Consider the following 23,154-nt stretch of genomic DNA (forward strand, 5'->3'; position numbering starts at 1 on the left):
TTTTAAGGTCTCGCTCTGTCACCCAAGCTGGAGTGCAGCAGCATGATCACGACTCACGGGTCTTAAGTGATCCTCCCACTGAAGAGTCCCAAATAATTGTGAATGCAGGTGTGTGCCACCATGCCTAGCTAATTTTTGTATTTTTAGTAGAGATGGGATTTCGCCATGTTTCCCAGGCTGGTCTTGAACTCCTGGGCTCAGGCAATCTGCCCACCTTGGCTTCCCAAAGTGCTGGGATTACAGGTGTGAGCCATTGCACATGTTTTCAAAATTTTAAAAATAAAAATAAAATTTAAAAACACCATAAAGAATGCATAAAAGTATACATAAGTATTTTATTAATATGTATTACCCTTTATGAAGTGAAACAGTGGGACTCCTGAGACAGACTCATTCTCCAGATCTTTAAGGTAAAGCATATGCCAGTGTAAGCATATGCCAGTGTAAGTATAACCAGTATGTTCTGTGACCTCGCCATTGGCTAATGAGCCAAGAGCATCATGTTTACACAGTTCTACAGACTGGCCCAATCTACTTTCTTACCAAGCAGTCTTGCCTTTTTCTGTGTCTCCCTAATCTTGCTAACCTCTGATTCACCAACCACTATTACTATGCCACCTAGGATTTGCTGTCTCCCTCATTTCTTTTCTTTTTCATTTTTAAGATAGGGTTTCACTCTATTGCTCAAGCTGGAGGACAGTAGCTCCATTATGGCTCTCTGCAGCCTCGACCTCCCTGGCTCAAGGTATCCACCTGCCTCAGCCTCCCAAGTAGCTGGTACTACAGGTGCATGACACCACACCCAGCTAATTTTTTTTTTTGGTAGAGATGGGGTTTTACCATTTTGCCTAGGCTAGTCTTGAACTCCTGGACTTAAGCAACCTTCCTAACTCAGCCTCCCACAGTGCTGAAATTACACATGTGAGCCACTGGGTCTGGCCCCATTACCTTTCTTAACCTCTATCATCAAATCACATTTTTTTCTGCCTCTCCATTCCTAACCTCTGTGAGCACAGAACATGCCTCTCCATTCTTATTGCTACAAATCAGAAACTCATACCTGAACTCCTGATGACCTTTTTATCTTCAGTTTCTACCACCACTAAATATTAATGTCAGTGCCAGGCACGATGGCTCACATCTGTAATCTCAGCACTTTGGGAGGCTGATGTGGGCAGATCACCTGAGTTTGGGAATTCGAGACCAGCCTGCCCAATATGGTGAAATCCCGTCTCTACTAAAAACACAAAAATTAACCAGGCTCAGGCATGGTGGTGCATGTCCGTAATGGCAGCTACTCAGGAGGCTGAGGCAGGAGAATCACTTGAATTCGGAGGCAGAGGTTGCAGTGAGCTAAGATCACACTACTGGACTCCAGCCTGGGCAACAGAGGGAGACTCCATCTCAAAAAAAAAAAAGTCAGTTCCTTTTCCTAAAGTGTATTTGCACTTCTTCTCAAGCACTGATTTCAGTCTTACCTTTTTTGTAAAACCTTCTAAGATTCCAACTCATATCCATCTTTCCCTTCCTTAAACACTTAAAAGTATAAACAGCTCAATCTGTCTAATCATAAAAAAATGGCAGCAAACAAAACATTGTATTGGAATAAGCTTTGTGACTTAACAAAAAAGGTTTTTTATGGTGTAGTCTATGTCTTTGAATAATGCTGAGTACTTATGTATAAGACTCTTCAAGTATTATCTTTAGTTCCTTGACAACTAGATGTAATTTTGTGTAGTTTTATCCATTTTACAGATGGGGACACAGGCACAACAGGTTAAGTGTGCTCAAAGTTACACAAATCAAAATCCAGACAGTTCTTGAGTCAGTGTTCTTAATAATGATCCTAAACTGCTTCTCAAGGAACAAATCACTTATATTTTATATTTTCCATCCCTTAAGAAATAGAGTTAAATCTACCTGTTTTTATTATCCTAAATGAAAAAATAAGTAAAGCACTTTGTAATTTACAGTTTAAATGAAGACTATCATTTACCTTTATTTATAATCTGGAATATTCATTTTTTCCATGCAATAATTATTTCATTTTTATAAGTAAAGGTCTCTAACGATTCAGGAATTTCCTTGTAAGTAGAGACACATGATGTACTTATGTCCTTTCTGCTTAGAATCCTAGCTAGATCTATTCAATATATATTACTGATTGGTTGACACCCTTGCAACTTGTAGGGAAGTAAAGCATAAAAGCATAAAAAGAAATAAAACTTCCCATCATATAAGGTTAAAAATATTATTTTAAAAATTGCTATTGTGATAGTTTTCCACAAACTATTCAGAGAAGGGCAAATTCACCTTCCTCAGATTCTACTAGAAGTCTGATCCTTTAGGTTAATGCATTCTGCTCAAGATTTAGATTCAGAACTAATGGAATAAAATTATCTATTTCAAGCATACTTTGGTTGATGCTTTATCAGTGATATGTCATTTAAATAAGCATTACCTTGAGAGATTTTGACTTAAGGGGAAAGTTTCACTGTAACTCTTAATTTTTTAGTAGTCAAATGTTTATATGTATCAGTTTTTCCTTGGTGGAGCTTTAATGTAATTCTCCTTTATGAGATGCTAAGCTCTCTGCATTCATGTACTCCCAAGGGAATATGGCTAATATAGATAAATCACATATGTAATGTTTGCATCCAGATGTAATTCATTTTTTTTGTCTTAATAAATGGACTTTTCTTTATCCATAGGCTTTCTTGCTACATCTGTGATCCTTACAGACTACAGAAAATACAGCGGCTTTAAGACACATGTAAAAAGCCAAAGATATTTTGTGATGCTCCATAAACACTGTACATCTGCTATTTATCTGGCATATTAATTTAATGAAAGCTACACAAGACCATAGACTTATAATGTATTTATGATGAAAGCAGTTTCATAAGTTACCATGTAATGTTAAACATTTTCAAAACACAAGCACACTCTTAACGGATGAAAAAGCTGTAGGGAGTATTCATTTTTGTAAGATCACACAGCGTTTCGTGTTTTCTTTTTTGAGATGTAGTTTCACTCTTGTCACCCAGGCTGGAGTGCCACGGTGTGAGTCGCAGCAACCTCCATCTCCTGGGTTCAAGCAGTTCTTCTGCTTCAGCCTCCCGAATAGCTGGGATTACAGGCGCACCACCATGAGCGGCAATTTTTTTTTCTTTTCTTTCTTTCTTTTTTTTTTTAACAGAACTCCTTGCTAATACCTCGTTATTCATTAATTAGTCTGTGAGTTTTGGTTCAACCCCTAACATTTGCAAATCACACAATTATCTCCGTTGTTTCACTTATGGAAGACAGTTTCATTTGTTACCCTGAGAATATGAGACATTCACAATCTAATTCCTGGCTACATTTGATTTCAAACAGATCGGAATAAGTTCCAGAATATAAAATATTAATTATTTGGTAGTCATCTTGCAGGTATTTTGTGGGTATGCTCTAATAAAGAAATGCTTCCTTTTCCGAGGAAAACTGCTGAGGTTGCAAGAGTGATTCCAAAACCACAATTCTTAAGAAAAAAAAAATAAAAAAAAAAAAAAAAAAACTTTTTGTAAAAAAAAAAAAAAAAAAAAAAAAAGAAATCACTCCTGCTGGTGTTTTATGTATAAATCTTTTTCTAACTTCCAGCTTTCTCAAATTAGGGCACCACAGTAAATAACGTAGGCACAGTGGCATTTTCTAGTATCATATCTGGAAATATCTTAAATGATACCTATGGCAGCATCTAGGGAAACTGAGGCCCAACAGTTGATGTGACTCGTGCAATGACACCAATTTGCTACCAGAGCCAAGATAAGCAGCAAGTTTGGTACTTTTCTACATCAGTCCTTTCTTGGTGCTGCAGAAGTCTTTTATTTACTAATTTAACCCTAGGGAAGGGTAGACCATCGCGGCATGGTAGAAGCGTTGATATTCGTTTTCTAAGGGATGATCACACACCTTTATCTATTTGCATTTAGTTTCTTTAAAAAGTAACAGCACCTCTATTTGGGAATACTTTTAGAAACAAAAGCAGAACATACGAACGTGCTTTTCATTGTTGATTTACACTGTGTGGTTATAACGTGCGCAACTTACTTTTAGTATTACTTTCGTCTCCTGCTGCAGAAAACTAGAGGTTCCCCTACCCGCAACTGCATTTCACACAACAGTACTTGTCTCTTCTCCTCCTTCACTCCTAATAAAAACACCTTATCCCGTTTCTTCCTGTCTGCTCTGCCTCGTCTCAGTATTCTTACTTATTAACTTCCACCACACTGACTTTTACTCAGATAGAAAAGCCACCCTCTCACCCTCTCTCTCTCACGCCACCTTTAGGAAGCTTCTTCCTTTTTCCGCCTCTCGCTCGGTTTTGTCCGCCTCTCGCTCCCTTTTGTCTCGCGCGGTTTCCGGAACACGGCCCGGAACTATAGCGAAAACACACTGCGTACCCGCCCACTACCTTCGCCGCTGTACGGCTTCTGTTTCATTGGCCAGTTCATTACAATTTCCGATTCGCGGCAGCTGCGCGGCAGCAACTCTCGCGACATTTGCCGCGGCCCGGCAAGCGCAAGCCACAGCAGGGTACTGGCGCGCCCATTCAGTTTTGCCTGCTGCCGGCGCCACTCTGTTTGTTACCCGGAACTGCCGGGCAGAGCAGCATGACGTCCGCCCTGGAAAACTACATCAACCGTATCCTGAAGGTGGCCGCCGCAGGCGTGAGCCGGGGCCACGGAGACACCGCCAGTCAGGATCGGTGGGAGGTTGGGAGGCCCGGCCGCGGCGGGATCTTGGGGGCGGGCGAGGGGATGAGACCCCGGAACGACCCATAGTTCGCTGGCGGCTGCTGGAGCCTGCAGCTGCTGCGGGCCCGGGGGTCCTTTCCTTTCCGCCTGCAAAAGCCGGATAGAAACCCAGTGTGATTATTCCGAACTTTTCTCTCTTAAAAAAAAATACGTCCTTGATTCTTCTTTACTATTTCCGTAGGACTTACGTGTTCAGGTTTGTAAATAAGATGAACAGTCGTCCGGGCGGCGACAGCAGTTTTAAAAAATCTTTGTCTTGTTTTATTCATATAATTTGCTCATTAGTTTGAGGATAGCAAAAAGTTTAACGATGGTTCACAGACCAGGTTTCTGTCCCTTTACCACTTGAAGTCTCAACTTCTTGGTAGAATGAAAATAATGTTTGCTGTTGTATTGGATTGTAGCGAGGAGTAAGTAACAAAAAACCACATGGGAAATCTTAAAATAGACTTTGCAAATGTTACCGTTTTAAAGTCTCAGGACAAAAACACGACATTATGCTCATGTACAAACTGGATGACAAGTTAAATACCGAATGCTTTTAATCATGTGGGCATTATTGGTACCTCGTGACACTGATTATATAGTTTTTTTTTTTTTTTAATTACAGAAGACTGTCCTGGAAGACAGTTTTTTAACATGCTTGAAAATAGTCCAACATCGATTAATTTAGTAGTCATCCAATTTTCATTTTAGAAATTACGAAATAGGCCTAAGAAACGAAATATCCTGACCAAAAATCAAAGACTGGCAACATTCCTGATAGAAAAGTGTCAAAAACCCAGGATATTTTGAGATAGGATGCACTGATCACGTACGTAAAGAGGTTTTCTTTTTCTATTTTTTCTCTTTAATCATGTAATTATCACAAAGATAAAACAGTAGCTTTTTAAGATTTTTTTTTTCTTTGAGTCGAGAATCTTGCTCTGTTGCCCAGCAACGGGGGCGGGCGGTGGGGGGGGTCTCACTGTGTTGCCCAATTTAGTCTCACCTCAAGTGATCTTCCTGCCTTGGCGTTCCAAAAACTTGTACCGTTTTTATGTAGTGAACATAGTGACTATGTTGATCACTTTTACCTAATTGTCGTATGTCTCCTAATAATTCAAATCATTACCTTGCCAGAGTCTGTTTTCAGATTGTATTCCCTAAGAAACCCTTTCCTTGATTGAGTTATCAGGAACTGTTGCTGTTATTACGTCTGATGGGAGAATGATTGTGGTAAGTCTTCGGAATTTTCATTCTCTGCTTTCCTGTACGTTTATTGGTTGCAGGTTTTATGTGAAACCTCTGATCCCTAATGCTTAGACACCACATTACACCTGTAGTGCAGTTTTATTATAATTTCACTCTTTATCACTTTGCCATCAATCCACATTTTCCTTAGTAATACATATTGTGTCTTACCTACAAGGCTTCCAGGAACTAGAATAATAGATTCTGCCCTCAGAGAGCTCCTAGTCTGCAGACCTGTATTAAACTTACTTATCTTCCTCTTCCATTTTTATTTCTTCCCCATTCAGTACTACATGAATCAGAATTTTTTGAAATTTTGCATATGCTTAGGAACTTTTTTGTGATTTAGATACTATTGATATCTACATATCAACGTTTAAGGCTTGTATGCAGTCTTAATATTTTTTGTTTTTAGGTTGTGTGACATGTCTTCTATAGGACACATGATGATTGACTCTATACTCAATTATCATGTTTAAAATTACATATGATTATTAAATAGCAAAAATACAAATATATATATATACACACATATAACTCTATACACACATATATATGTAAAATTGGCTTCTTCCTTAAAGTTGTTTCTCCCTTGCTAATTTATGTCCTATAACAAAGATAAAACGTTCCTGTGGCAATACTTGTATTTGGAATTTCATCTGAGGAATTTATCTTAAGATATTTGGGTACTTGCTTATTTCTTCACTTACAATTAATACTCTTAATTCATTTGAAAGAATTTTAAGGCTACTAAACTTTCTCTGTTTTCTAACCTTACCTAGTTTCTTAAATAATTTAATCCCATATTTTTCCATTCTGCAATTTTGTTTTTGTTCATTTTCTTTTTAAGCCTTGTGATTTTTTTTCCCCCAGTGGGTCCTTAGTGTCTGTCAATAGTCAAAGTTCTGGCTTTGCCATTTACTAAATTTATATCATGTGCCAGGTGCATATGTGCTACATTATTTAATGTACAGCACAACCTTGTGAAGAATAAGTACCCCTCTATTCTAGATTAGGAAACAAGCTCGGAGAAGGTGAGGCACTTTCCCAGAGTCACAAGGATAGCAGGTGACAGAACTGAACTGGGATTTAAATTTTGTTTGACATCAAAGCCAAGGCAGATTGCCTGGCTTCTTTCTTAAGGAAGCAATCATGTTTTCTTAGGTGCCTCACATTGTATTTTTTTCAAATATGGACAGTTTGACATATTATAATCTCAACACTTCAAGAAGCCTATTGCTATTAATAGATATTTTCAATTCTTTTAATTTTGTGAAAACCTTAAGTTTAAATTTTCTAATTTTTGTTAACAGAGCAGATAATAAACTGGGAAATCATTTTTAATTTTAAAAAAGGAAAGCAATATAAAAAGAGCATCTTAAGTTCTAAAGTTCAATAGTTCTTTATTTCTTTGACACAGTTTATTTGATGGGATAGTTATGTGTAAAATGCGCATGTGACCATAAGAGACACCACTCTGTGCCTCAGTTTCTTCTTTGAAATGGGGCTAATTATAGTATTAAATGGTAGAGATGAGTAGAGATAATATGTACAATGTGTTTAGCACACTACCTAGTGCTAGTATGTAGCATACAGTGATACTGTTACATTACTGTAGTTGGTATGTAAGATTCTTCCTTATTTGTATATAGTTACCTATCATTTTATTTTAAATCTCCTTTGTTTTAGTATATACCTTTGGCTGTTGGACTACATGAGCTTTTATGCTACTTACTTGGAAATACACTAGTACATAGGTATCCTTTGTAACTGTCATCAGCTCTGCAAATGAGTGAGATGTGTGGTGCAGGTCCCTCCACCCCAACCAAACAGCCAAGAGGTCAATTTTGTACCCTCGAATACTGTTGGTTATAAAAAAGGCATTTTATTTAACATTGTATAGGTACTTGTATTAGAGTACCTGATAACTAAAATGATTGTGAGGTTGAATTTACACTTTCAGGTAAACCAGAATATTTCTCTTTTTCTCCTGAATATTTTCTTTACAGGGAACACTAAAGGGTTTTGACCAGACCATTAATTTGATTTTGGATGAAAGCCATGAACGAGTATTCAGCTCTTCACAGGGAGTAGAGCAAGTAGTGCTAGGATTATACATTGTAAGAGGTGACAATGTGTAAGTAAAATATATCTGTTAAAATTATAAATGATACTCCCTTGCTTTATGGAAAAGAGGTTTTACCCAGAATAGTCTACTGTATTATCCATACATAGTTAATAGAATCTTGCATTCATTTCTTTTATAAATATGGCTTTTCTTATATTTGCGTAAAGTAAGGCAAATCTATACATTTTATGTCAGCATTTCTTCAGGTTTCAACCAAAGCTATCTCTTTACAAGTCAAGCATTTACCTGAGATTTGTCCATTTTTCTATGAGTTAACTAAGTAGCCTGGATAGAGTCCAGAAAGGGCCCTGCCTTATGTTAAATACTTCATTAAAGAGGTTTCTTAAAATGTTCTTTAAAATACCCAGAATTTTAGAGGAATATATTTCTAGAGTCCAAGGCAAAAGTTTGAAAAATGTTTATGAAATCTCTCATTTGAACAATATTAATTCATGCTCAGTCATGTAGGTGTATTTATAAACAAGTACTTACCCATTATTCATTTTCTTTTAATTTTTTAGTATACTTGACACACTTAAGATGTCTCCTTGGCCTCAGTTTACTTGGGACAGGCAGTTATAAAAGTTTAAGAGTAGTTGGCTGGGCGTGGTAGCTCATGTCTGTAATCCCAGCACTTTGGGAGGACAAAGCAGGCAAATCACCTGAGGTCAGGAGTTTGACTTGACCAGCCTGGCCAACATGGTGAAACCCCGTCTCTAGTAAAAATATAAAAATTAGCCAGGCCTGGTGGTGTGCACCTGTACTCCCAGCTGCTCAGAAGGCTGAGGTGGCAGAATCACTTGAACCCGGGAGGTGGAGGTTGCAGTGAGCCGAGACTGTACCACTGCACTCCAACCTGGGTGACAGGGTGAGACGTTCTCTCAAAAAGAAAAAAAATGCTGAGTTTGGTGACTCATGCTTGTAATCCCAGCAGTTTGGGAGGCTGAGGCGGGTGGATCACTTGAGGTCAGGAGTTTGAGACTAGCCTGGGCAACATGTCTCTACTAAAAATACAAAAATTAGCCAGGCGTGGTGGCGCAAGCCTGTAATCCCAGCTACTTTGGAGGCTGAGGCAGAAGAATCGCTAGGACCCAGCAGGCAGAGGTTGTAGTGAGCCAAGACTGCACCACTCCATTCCAGCTTGGGCAGCAGAGCAACACTCCTCAAAAAAAAAAAAAAAGTTTAAGAGTAATTTAAAGGTAGCGATTTAAGAAAAGCCTGTAACAGTATAGAGCACTGTTGTCCAAAAGAACTTTTTATGATTATGGAAATGTCATATATCTGCATTTTCCAGTACAGTAGTCCTAGCCATGTATGGGTGTTGAATATTTGAAAAGTGGCAGATGTGGGCCAGGTGCAGTGGCTCACGCCTGTAATCCCAGCACTTTGAGAGGCCGAGGCGGGAAGATCACCTCAGGTCAGAAGTTTGAGACCAGCCTGGCCTATATGGTGAAACCCTGTTTCTACTAAAAATACAAAAATTAGCCGAGCATGGTGGTGATGCCTGTAATCCCAGCTACTCGGGAGGCTGAGGCAGGAGGATCGCGTGAACCCAGAATATGGAGATTGCAGTGAGCCAAGGTTGCGCTTTTGCACCCCAGCCTGGGCAAAAAAAAAAACAAAACCCCATCTCAGCAGGGGAAAAAAAAGAAAAGTGACTGATGTGACAGAGGAACTGATTTTAAATTAAATTTAATTGTAAATAATTTTTTTTTGAGACATAGTTTTGCTCTTGTTGCCCAGGCTGGAGTGCAGTGCCACAATCTTGGCTCACTCCAGCTGCCAATTCCTGGGTTCAAGTGATTCTCCTGCCTCAGCCTCCTGAATAGCTAGGATTACAGGCACAGGCCACCATGCCTGGCTAAGTTTTTTGTATTTTTAGTAGAGATGGGGTTTCACCATGTTGGTCAGGCTGGTCTTAAACTAACCTCATGATCCACCTGCTTTGGCCTCCCAAAGTGCTGGGATTATAGGCATAAGCCACTGTGTCTGGCTTTACTTGTAATAGGTACATGTGGCCAATATTAGTATGGTTATAGAGGGTAGAAGAACACGGGATGAATTTTCTAGTGAGTACTACATTGAATCAAAATATGGTTGTAAAGAAGCAAAAGATACATTAGCAATTTTAAGCTAGGATACATTAAGCAAATTTAAGGCTATTCTAGGGGACAGAGAAGTCCCCTACAATAACTTAAATAAAATAAAGAGTGAAGGAATAATTTACTCATTTAAGTTGCTTATGTTAACATCACCTTTAGGTGAATAAATATTTTGATCTGTAATTAAAATCAAGAGTTATTAAAATATTTTATAGAGATGACTTGGGTGAAGTTACAAGGTGAGCTGTAAGTAATGAGAGAGAGGCAGGGCAGATAGGGCCCCCATCTATGGATCAGAACAACATTGTTTATATTGGGGCTGTGCACTAATTGATTTTAAGGTTTCTCTTACGTAAAACAATTTTTTTTTTCCTGAACTTCAGTGAAAATGGTGTGCTGGAGCCAGCTTGTACTGTCTTATGAAAGCAGATTGTTATATTTTAAGGAATTTTTCAAGCTAGTTGATTGATGTCTTGTTAGTAGCTCGAAATTGGCCAGGTGGGAGTGTTTGTACAATATTAGTAAATGCTGCAAATCAGGCTCCTGCAGAGAACTAGTTTTTAAACATTTGTTATCATTCCACTGCTTACCATAGGGATTTTAAGTGATACTCAATATTTAAGAGTGGAATTGAGACCTTTAGTTTGAGAAAACTTAATTTATTCTGCTAGAGTTGGTATTTTTCATTTGTTAGAGAAGACTTTATGTAGTTTAAAGCAAAATTGGGCAAATTTCTTATTACAAGTATTCGTCTTTAGAATTTGACCACGCACAGTGGCTCAGTCCCAGCACTTTGGGAGGCCAAGCTTGGTGGCGTACCGGAGGCCAGGAGTTCGAGACCAGCCTACCCAAAATGGTGAAACCCTGTCTCTACTAAAATACAAAAAATTAGCTGGGTGTGGTGGTACGCCCCTGTAAACCCAGCTACCCCAGCTACTCAGTAGGCTTAAGCATTAGAATCCCTTAAACCTGAGAGGCAGAGGTTTGAGTGAGCTGAGATGGCGGCACTGTACTCTAGCCTGTGTGTCAAGAGCAAAACTCTTATCTCAAAAAAAAAAAGAACTTACTCTTATTAAAACCAAACAAATGTAAACCCAACAAATGCTTTTTTAAAAATAATATTTCATAGACATCTTGTTGTATGATAACATTGAATATTTCCATTTAGAGCACCATGAGTTGGTTATTTAGCATGGTATTAATGAATTTCATGTTATAGATATTATGTTAGTGTTGAACAAGGAAAAAATTTCTAGCTTTAACCTAGCCAGCCACTTAAAAAGTGATTTGTTAAGTACTAAAGTACTTGTTCCTACTATTGTTTTTATACATGAAGAACGGTACATTTTGGCTTTGGATTTAATTAAAAACTTATGAAAATAACCTAATATATATCATTGGTTATCATTGGTTTAATTCATCAGAAGTTACTCAAATAATAGATACTTTTACTTGCTAATTATTATTTTTTTTTTTACTATAGTCCTAGAATTGAATTGAAATCATATGATTTGGAAGTTTGAGGGTTTTGTACTGTATCTATCCCTGTGTGTCTTTTTCCTTTAAAGATTCATGATCCAATCACTATGTACAACATGTCCTTTAATATTGGTTCCTGTAATAATGTTCCTTTAAATTATTTCTTGAATTTTGTGACTTAAATGTGCAGTTCACTGACTCATGCCGATGTTGTTTGCTTTGTACCTTAATTAGTGGTACTCAGTGCTTTGATTAGTAAGATTTTTGAAACGCATGTAAATTTATTTCAGAAATGTGATTGTTTTAACTCTGACTTTTTTAGTGCAGTCATTGGAGAAATTGATGAAGAAACAGATTCTGCACTTGATTTGGGGAATATTCGAGCAGAGCCTTTAAATTCTGTAGCACACTGAGGAAAAACTACATACTTGGACATCTATAAATCTTTGTACAGAAACTGATTCTTCTGAGAATGATGTATGGAATTTTTATGAATGTGTAACTGGATTTTGACTCCTTATCGATTTATTATAATATGTAAATTAAAATATTTCTGAATTTTATTGAAAAAAAAATTTTTGCCTAAATCATAAGTTTGGTAGTTTGGTTTCTTTTATTAAATAGTGTGAAAATATAATGGTCATTTTGAAAACTTTTAGAAAAAAGTAGTACTTTTTGATATTTTAGTATTTATAGAAACTACTGGAAAAGAGAAATTTTTGTGCTACGTAAATCAGGCATTCAAATAGCAGTAGTAGTACAGGATATATGTGTTTTCTTTCCCTGATATTTAGGAAAGTCACCATAAGGTAAATCTTTTCAGGAGTTATTTCAACCAACAACATTTATCTGATTCCACTGGTGGTGGTTTGCTAGTGCTTCTAAAAGTTGCTCCCTAGCACTGAGGTTGGGTACGTACAAATGTGTTTGCTTGAGAAAAGCTAAAATGCTAACAAGGTTTTAATAGTTGGGCCAAAATTCGAACTTGAATATTATGACCAGGAATAGTAGAATTGACAGAGATGATTGGTAAATTCTCTTGATACCCAATTGGTTAGGTATGAAAGTACTATGAACACATTAATGTTGAATTTTATGGACAGTATATTATCTGAATAAAATTGATTCTTTGTAGTCTTAAATTTTTAATTTTTTAAGAATTGGAGAATTTCTAGTATTAGAGTTATTTATAAATGTGAGTAAATAAACTCAAGTTTATATTGAAGTAGTGATAGTCATTGTCAGAAATTTTTCATGATTCATTAGTTCCATAAACCTGATTTTATGTAAATGTGACTTAAATGTGTAGTTTAAAATATCCTCACTCAAAATCAGCCTTGTAAAGGGAGAAGCACTATCCCTAGAATTACTTGGTTGATGAAGTTAGCTAATACTGACTATTTATAAATACTTGGCATTTGTAGTATAATGTTTTATAATCAATTTAGTAATGAAATGATGCAAGGTGGGTAAGGCAAACAGGCAAATTTAAGTAGGGACTGTGAATGAAATATTTTATTTTAGTATATGGCATTTTTAATTGGTAAAATAATTCCAAAAATCAAATAAGAATACACATCAATCAGTTGCCAAGAAAAAATGCATTCTAACAGTACAAATGAAGTCCAGAGTCAGATCTTTTCTCAAAATACTTGACATATCAAGACAAATTACACATAAACAAGTAAATAAAAACCAGTCTTGTCCCTCGTGATAATGGGTTTCTAATGTGACGTATTCTTGAAATCTGAAACACTTTATAAAGCTGTGTTTTCCTGTTGATGTTGGAAAAAGCAGTCCCAAAATGTGAAGTACTGTTTTCATGAATAGCTGTGAAGGATGTGAATGGTAATAGGCCAGATGATCTATGTAATTCTTTTTTCCTGGTTACATGTACTTGGTAGACTTTTTATGCTCACAGCCAATTTATATTGGATTTATTTTTGCCTGAGAATTGTAGGGGAGCCACAACCATGAGTAGTAACATAATTAATATACAGTGACAAGATTTTATATTTAATGCAACATTTATTCTATAATCAGTTCTTATTTATAAAGAGGCTCAAATCAATTTCAACCTGTAATTACCTCTGTGCTTTGTGACTGGAACACAATCTAAACCCAGCTTAATGAATCAAAGAGATGTTTCTTGGCAAGATATTTTCATTAAAGTTATTTGGAAAGGGCAATTAACTGCAAAAAGGACTTTTTATTTTTCTTTTTAACCACAAGATACTATCTAAAATAAAGCTCTTTGATAACTTGGTGTCACATGCTGACAGTTTGGGCTTAAATATTACAAATCTTGATCACAGAAGAGGAAGAGAGAAAGTTTTACTAATATTTGCTTAAATATCCTGTGTAATACCTTTATAACATCCTTCTGAATTTTTAAGCTAATAATGTAAGATAAGTATGATAAAAACAATTTTTAAATGGTATTTAATGCAAATACAGAATAACAGTGTTAACATTTTTCTCAGCCATGTAAACCTAGTATTCATCATGTGAATGAGAAAGTAAGGTAACTTTATATGGCATGTGAACCAGACTGTTTAATAGCCAGGATTGTAAAGCAACACTTAACACTTTTTCTGGGCCTTCATCTTCAAAATTAGTAAGTAGTATTTATTGAGTGTATATCATGTGCCAGGCCTGATGCTGAGTGCTTACAATAACCATTTTTTATATGGGAAAATTGAGGCTCAGCAGGATCAAACACTACAGTATATTCTGGGCCTTCATCTTCAAAATCGGTAAGTAGCATTTATTGAGTGCATGTCATGTGCCAGGCCTGATGCTGAGTGCTTACAATAACCATTTTTTATATGGGAAAATTGAGGCTCAGCAGGGTCAAGTACCTTATAAGAGGTAGCACTAGTAAGTAACAGGACTCAAATTCAACTAGGTCTTTCAACTCTTTATACAATACTGCCTGTTACCAGAAAGTATAGTCTTAAAATCTGTCAAGCATCCATCAGAAGCCTGACGATAGATGATCTAATGCAGTTCCCAAAGCCACATTGTAGGCCATTTTCATTATAATTACCTGAGGTGCCTTAATAATATTCTTGGGCCCTACTCATTGATGTGGTTCAGCAGCTCTGTAATGAAGCAAAAAGGAATAGTCACTAAACAGCGAAGGAAAGCATGGAATTATTAAAAGACCTAACAATTATATGCTGGGATGAGTCTCTAACCCCACAGAATTGAATTCAAACAGAATCTTATTCAAGATAAGGATGATAACATCTATCTTCCTGAGTTGCAAAAAGTAACATTAGACTTCATTTTTGACACTCGGTATGATTTTAAGGACATAATGGTAAATAGCTTTTTAATACTATTCTAAGTATTCAAAGGCCATTGTATAAAAGTTAAAATATAGGTCTTGTCAGCTTAGCTTTTTAAGAGTGTCCCACTGACTACCATATCTCTACAAGAGAAGGGATATATAAGTTATGAAGAGTTCAGGTTATGTGGAAAGTATAAGTTTACACTATTTTAACAAATGTATAATAAAATTTGTTTCTATGTCATCTTACACTCTTGATTCAAGGAGTTTGAAAGTGTAAACCTAGATCTTTCACATGCAAAGAGGAACCTCTCCATTCTGTACTTGTATAGTCACTACCTTATTTCATAGATTTACTTATTTTAAATTTAGTTTTACTTATTTTGGGACTAAAATAAGCTTGGGCTGTGAATCTCAGTTTTAAGTCATGAGCAAATTTGATAAAAATTGCTTTCTGTCTTCAAGTAATACTGAAAAAAATGTTGACAAGGTAAAGCTACCTCCATTTAGATTGATACTTATTAAATAGCATAGTGCTCTCATTAAACCTGTGACAAATATGTTTAATTATAAGATGCTAGTACTTATGCTCCATCCTGTTTATAGGGATTATTGATGTAAAATTTGATCAGATGCTTTGATGTAATCTTCATTCCTCTGTATAGCAGGAAACTATGAGACGTGGGGTTAGTCTTTGTGAATCATTGCTGCCTTCTAGTGACCATTGCTTTCTTTTCTACATGTCCACATACTTCAAAAAAACAGATTTTGGAATTTTGTCAGGGACATTTATCAAGCTGTTAATACCCACCAGGCACTGTGCTCAAAACTGTGGATAAGCCAGGGAATGGTATTCTTGTCCTTGTGACGTGTGTGTCTGTATCTACCTCAACCAAATCATTTTGACCCAGATTTACTGTCCAAGGGGATGTGTTACTTCATCAGATTCTTTCAGTATTCTAGGATATTATTTATGGGTTCTGGATTCATTCAAAACAACTAGAAATGGTCTTCTTAAAATGAATGTAATTCATATCAATCATTTTCCCCATCTTTTTTTGTTTGTTTTAAGATTGCTAAGTGTGTAAGTTGCATAATTCTAAGGATAAAGGCAAAATAGCACTTCACCAGCAGAGTTCTCTTTCCTTAGTTAACAGTATGCCATCTGCTTCCTAGTGGCATCATTTGGGGAATGAAGGAGCTGAGAATCATTCTTACATGGTATCTTTCAGGCCTCTTGGTTTTGACATTAATTTTTTTTTAATCCAGTTATTGTGTTAGTTTTTTGTTATGCCTTTTTACTTCCTTATTTTTTTATATTTCTTTTTTTTAAGTCCTTTTATTTTACAGATTATTACTTGTCAGAAGTGGCACAGATCAAGCATTGCTACAACAAAGTCCCATCACTGTCCCTTCAATGATATGATAGTCCTTCTCTCTTCTCTTTAGGGTAATGTTCAGTTATACTGTAAACATTTTGCTTTTATGTTTTTTTTCTTTTCCACATGTACTAGCTTTACAAATGCCATATTAGAATGGTACCAAATTGTTATTACATTTGAAAGAAGAAGAATCCGGGAGTCAGGATGGGTGGGAGACATCTCCAGGGGACACAATACATTGTGTCATGTATTAAAAACTGGTGTGTGTTGGGGTGGGGAACAGGCAAGAAACTAATGTATTTCTGTTTGATATATTAAAATATGCATAAGCTATCTTATGTTTCATCTGATGTGCCTTATCAAGAAAATGATTATAATAAATCATACTCTAGAAAACTCATTAACTGATACAAGTTGCCAGAAAATTCTGTATTGTGGCTTATATAACATTTAAAAATAAATGACCTGGAAGTCATCACAATGATAGTTAAAAGTTATTTTTTTTTTAATTTTAAAATTAAAAATTTTATTTGTAAAAGTATTTAGCTCTCTCAATCTGACTTGGATAAGATTTATTGTAATTGTGCTTCTGCCAATTACGAGACAATTCAATTCACACTAACAGGAGGTATGAGTTTTAAAAGGAAATTGTAAATTAGAGTCTTGGGCTAATCCAGTACAGCATAGCAATGAAAGGCACAGGCTCCAGACTTAGTTTGTAGAGTTTAGCATATTAATCTTCTCATGTCTTGGTATGAAAATGAGTACCTGCCTCCTTGTACTGCCAAGATTAAAATAAGCAGTTAGCATTCCCTAGAACATTAATTTGTCATCGCTAATTATAGCTAAGAATTATCCTGATATTGAATGATGGACTCCAGATTATTTATTTTGGCCTAAGGAAAGTACTAAGAAGTAATTAATAGCATTCCCTGATAATTTTGGTGAAAAAAAAACTGAAAATTTTGGACAGACCTAGAAATTTATTGGAAACGAAAGTATGTTTCCCTTGTGCAAAGGTAATGTTTTTATCACACTGTTTAAAATTTGATCAATTAAAAAAAAATAACACGAGGCAAAGAAAGTACAGAAAGGAGCAACCAAAGTCAAAGTGATTAAATTATAAAAAGATTAGATTTCTTTAGTGTGAAAAGATAAATGGGAAATGGGAATATGCCAGAGATCTGAAATGAAGAATGGGTAAGAGCTTGCATATTTAATTTTGTATATTAAAACCAAATATTCTATGAAGATTGGAAGGATAATTTAGGTCAAATAAAATTCTACATTAAAGAAAGAAGAATAAACCTTAGCAACTCATTAGTAATCCTTCATTTCCTGAGTATTTACTTCATGACAACAATAACAGAGATGACATGCCCAGTAAAGTAGTGTTTGAAGGCAATATGTAAAAGTGTCCCATGCATGGCAAGGATGCAAATGCTTCTATGCATAGTGATGTGGGAGAGCTTGGAGGAGAATCTTCATGGAAATGGATGACTTGTGCTGGATCTTAAGGATAGTATGGATTTCCAAAGATGGTTGGGAAAACTTCAAATTGGCAGACAGGAAGGCATGAATGAGTAAGACGTGGTTGAATAATGAGTAGGCTGACCTCTCCGTACAGTAAACACTCAAATCCTTTATATTCCAAACAAAGGACCTGTCCACCAGTTCCTGGAAGAAAACCTCTTGAGTCCTTGGGATATCTTACCTTTGAAGAGTGCTTTTGTATGCCTTAGACCATGGGCTGTGTTGTCACCAGTTTAAGCTCTGGGAAACTGGAGATTCAGTAGCTAAGGTCAGTTATGAGGGAGTTGAATATTTATGTGACTGAACCCTGAACCCTATCTCTTGTTAGCAATACTTTGCATATGTTGGCAGACACTGTTGCGGAATTAGGTGCTGTCTGTGCAGCTCCACTAGGAGAGGAAGTTTGTGCTTCATTTCTCCTGATTGTCACCTTGCACCTTTTCCATTTACAGATTTTAATCTGTATCCTTTTACTAGAATAAACTATAACTGGGAACATAGCAACTTTTCTGAGTCTTATGATTCCAAATGTATCATCGAACCTCAGGATGATCTTGGGGACCCCCGACTCAATACATTTTTCATAGAAAATTAATGAGAAAAGAAGGGAAAGGATGGCCTTCATTACTAGTGTAAAGTTAATATTTTATTCTTAGAGCAGCAAGTTGTTTTTATGGGATTAAAAATGTAAGTTGTGTTAAAAGAACATTAATTTGGATGCTTTGAACAAAACTGGTAGCCTGAAGGAGAAACAGGCAGATTATTTCAAGATAGGAAGCTATTGCAGTGATTAAACTGAAATGATACATTTTCAGGTCAGATTTTCATGCATGATAAAGGCTGGAAGTATAGATTTCAAAAGATATATATACATTTATGGAAAGGAAATTTTTAAATGGTGATTCTAATCTTTAAGGTTCATGCCAAGGAAGGAAAACAACTAATTTTGCAACAACCTGTTCAACAATGAGAGGCACAAAATGCCAGACACTGCTAAGTGCTGGGAACTTAGATCTAACCAAAGACTTACAAGATAATAGTCTTTAAGACAGGCTTTAAGAAATTCAAGTGTAGGGTAAGGCCACCTCCTCAGCAAGTAAATACTGACATAGTGAAGATACGTATTGGGTGATACGAGAGCATATAGGAGAGACAGCTAGAGAGAGTTTAATAGCAACACTAGGCTGGACTGAGTGGTGAATGGGTTGATAGAGCAATTTAATTATAATAATTGTGTTATTGTCAATGTAGGCATTTTGCTCATAACTTCGGGCAAGTGAGAAGGGACAAAGCTTAACAAAGGACTGGATATTTTAGCTTGACAGCAGTATCTAAATTACAGATTAGAAAACGAATGACCAGCCATACCGAAGACAATTATCTGGAAATGCCTTCCCTAAGTGCCAACAGATAAGTAAGGAAAATATAATCAATAGCTTTAAGTGACCCCATGGATCTTAATGCCTTTCAGGCAACATGTTTTTCTGACTTCCAAGCATAAACAGTCTAAGCATTGTGCAGTAGCCATGAAGGATTAGGTATCCAAGTGCACATTATATTAGTTTTGTACAGTCATTGGAGGGAGAAATAGTTTCAGAATCATGAAATGAATCATAAGTAGCTGCTCTGGTGCTCTCTAGAAGCAGAACTTTCTAAACCTGAAGACTATTAATGGTGCAGCTCTCAATGGTACAAGTGAAAAACCTCTCAGCACTACATAGCGTCTTTGAGAAAGCTTTAATTTTGTTTTTTCAGAGCAGTATTCACATGACATCTTTAGGGTCTGTAATCTTACTACCATTAGGTTAGAACTCTACCCAAACTAAAAATAAGTGGCCTCTATCAAGTTGAAATTACTTTAATATTTTCGTTTATGTTTATACTGCTTATTTAAATACAGAGAACATGGCTAATCATTCAGGACCATTTAATTATCAAATTATTAATGATTCTTACATAATTAAACTGTCATATTTGTTAACTTATATTTCATTCTGTGGAATTCAAATTTAATTGATAAAGCACAATGTACTTTATAGTAGTTTATTCCTTAAGTGTTTGAGTTTACGCTTTTTTTCTCCTGTAACAGACTCTATTCCCAAGGCAATCAACATTTTAATGGAACAAACTGAGTATTGGAATTGCTAATGTTATTTTCCCATCCTAGTTTCTACTTGTTTCTTATAATAAAGGAGGTTTCCAAATCTTGACTTTTGATTGGCAATTAATGGGCAAAATTTCCCCTTAGCAAACACTTTTCACATGTACGCTAGTATTAGTATCTAAATTTCATTAAAATATCTGTAATTTGGTAGCAATTGACTTTAAATTCATGATGCCTCAACTTGGGCTAGGTTGTAGTTTTGCTCTGTATCACTCATAAAGAGTTACTGAAAATGCAGAGGGCAAATTTGATATAAGGATAAGAATAAACCTTTAATGAACTTTTAATATGCAGTACTTAATTGTAACTAACCATTACCTTTACTGAATCAGAAGATGTTTCATTAACTGTTAGCAGTTATTTCGAGTTATTTATATATCACAGAACTTTGAAAGGTAAAGATCATCTAGCTGAATTTCCTTTATATTAAAGAAGAGGAGAAAAAGCTTAATACTAAGTATGTGCAAGCCTGGAGCTGCCATGGGGCATGTAGACAGAGTCTCCTGGGTGATACCAACTCAGGAAAGCAGAATCAAGCAATAAAGAAACATTTTGGGCCTGATAACATCATTTCAGTACCTGGATCCAGCAACGCCTGAAGATGTGACTCCAAGACTTTTAACTTACATGAGCCAAAAAGGTTCTTTTGCATAAATAAATGGCTCTGTGACATATTTTATAATGTACAGCCAAGAATCTTAATATTTATTATTTTACATTAAATATCAATAAGTTCTATATGAAAATCTCAGTAAAATTCATTAATTTGAGAATGTGTCTATATTATAGTTAAGTTTTAAACCTAAACTCTGTATAATTCTTATTTGAAATATAAAATTACTGGTCATTTTCATGTATACCTTTGTGGTAACACCTTAACTTTTTCCCTGTAAGGGCACCTTTTGTGTGTTTCTGTTTCCATCAAGCAGCCTTTGAACGCAAATTTATCTTCTGGGTTTCCCTATTCATAATTAAGAGTTTGGCCCTAGTTCACAAGTAATCTTTTAGCACAAATTTTATAAACAAATGCCCTGTGAATCTGCATGGCATAAATCAAGTCTCTAGATCCTGATCACTTCTATGTGGATTGGTAACATTCTGGTTTTGGACTTACAACACCAGGAACAGACTCCCTAAACACAGAGGAAGCAGTAATTTAGGACAGCTTAAATATTCTGGCTGACTGCCTCATCAATTCTCTTTAATAACAGAATTCTGGGGATGTGTTGAAATATATACATTGGTAGTTTTTTTGGTTTTGTTTTTGCTTGTCTCACACAATGCTAATGAAGAATTCTGAAATTTGTTTAGGGTACAAGTTTTACAATTAAGAAAATATGCATATTGATTCTAAACAAGGGTTAGAATCTCAGATTTATTTGATCTTTTGTAAAATAAAACGCTAATGACTATACTGGGGTAGGTTAAATAAGTAGGCTCAAATGAGACAGACTATTTATTTATTTAAAGAGAAATGGGAAACTCTTTACTAGTAATAATTATAGGTCTATGTGCATATATATGTAGCACAAAGGTGTCCACAAGTCTGGACAGAATTCCAAAAAATTTTAAGCAATAAGGTAGAAGAAAGAACAATTGAACCTTCTCTCAATTTATCAAGAGACAAATAGATGCACCTTGGGATAGTCTCTTGTACACCCCTAGAGAGTTCATTTTGGAGGAATGTAATTATTCCTCTAAAGGCCAGAAGGTCCATACATTGCATTGCAAAATCAAAAGGTCAGGCTTCCTATTGGACCTATTATGTTTTCAAAGAGACACCCTAAAGAGGAAGGTAGGCAGCCTTTCTCCTCAAAGAAAATTTCACCATTTTACCTTTACAATTTTCCCATTTTGTTACTAGTTTATAATAATATAATTTTCTAAATATTGCTATTTGCCATATCTGTTTTTCTTTGGGCAATAGCAAAATACAAAGCAAAGCGATTATCAAAATTACAATAGGATGAATTAAGAAATTAAATAATATGAATAGCAAAGCAATCTATTTGTGTAGTAGCAAGCTCATTAGAATACCACTTTTTCTTAGGATGGTGCAAAAGTAATTGCAGTTTTGGACCATGAATTTTACATCATTATAACTAGGTTCAAACATCTTTATTAATCAAAATAGGAACCACTACATTCAACACATTTTTACCAATGAGAAATACATTTGTTTATTCCTGTAGCATAAAAATCCTTGCTTGGCAAACTCTTGGAAAGCATTTTCTGCATCCTGTTATTTGTGGAAACAATTTCCCTGCAAGAAGTTCTCCAGATGCTTGAAGAAGTGGTAGTTGGTTGGCAAGAGATCTGGTGAATACAGAGGTGAGGCCAAACTTCATAGCCCAGTTCGTTCAACTTTTAAAGCATTGGTTGTGTGACATTCAGTCGGGCTATGTCATGGAGAATTAAGCCCTTTCTGTTGAGGAATGCCAGCTACAGGTGCTGCAGTGTTCAGTGCATCTCATTGATTTGGTGAGCATTCTTTTCAGATGTGATGGTTTCACCAGGATTCAGAAAGCTGTAGTGGATCAGAATGGCAGCAGACCACCAAACAGTGACCATGATCTTTTTTTGGTGCAAATTTGGCTTTCGGAAGTGCTTTCGAGTTTCCTCTCAGCTCAAACACTGAGCTGGTCATCACCTGTTGTCATAAAATCCACTTTTCATCGCACATCACAATCCAATCAAAAAGTGGTTCACTGTTGTTGGATAGAATAAAAGTGATGGATTCACAGCCAAATTCTACCGGACATACAAAGAGGAGCTGGTGCCATTCATTCTGAAACTATTCCAAACAATCCAAAAAGAGGGAATCCTTCCCAAATTGTTTTATGAGACCAACATCATCCTGATACAAAAACCTGGCAGAAACTCAGCAAGAAAAGAAAACTTCAGGCCAATATCCATGATGAACATAGATGCAAAAATCTTCAATAAAATACTGGCAAACCCATTGCAACAGCACATCAAAAAGCTTATCCACCATGATCAAGTAGGCTTCATCCCGGGGATGCAAGGCTGGTTCAACATACG

General features: G+C 36.0%; 1 protein-coding gene across 1 annotated transcript; it reads left to right on the forward strand.

The window, feature by feature from the left end:
• Nucleotides 1–4,446: 4,446 nt before the first annotated feature.
• Nucleotides 4,447–20,152, forward strand: LSM8 (LSM8 homolog, U6 small nuclear RNA associated). The gene is made up of 4 exons (XM_017535080.2): nt 4,447–4,683; nt 5,974–6,014; nt 8,039–8,166; nt 12,061–20,152. The coding sequence occupies exons 1-4, from the start codon at nt 4,653–4,655 to the stop codon at nt 12,149–12,151; spliced, it is 291 nt and encodes a 96-aa protein (XP_017390569.1). The 5' UTR covers nt 4,447–4,652; the 3' UTR covers nt 12,152–20,152.
• The last annotated feature ends 3,002 nt before the right edge of the window (nt 20,153–23,154 follow it).

The sequence above is a fragment of the Cebus imitator genome, unplaced genomic scaffold (assembly GCF_001604975.1).
Source record: "Cebus imitator isolate Cc_AM_T3 unplaced genomic scaffold, Cebus_imitator-1.0 Scaffold90, whole genome shotgun sequence".
In the NCBI taxonomy this organism is placed as follows: Eukaryota; Metazoa; Chordata; class Mammalia; order Primates; family Cebidae; genus Cebus; species Cebus imitator.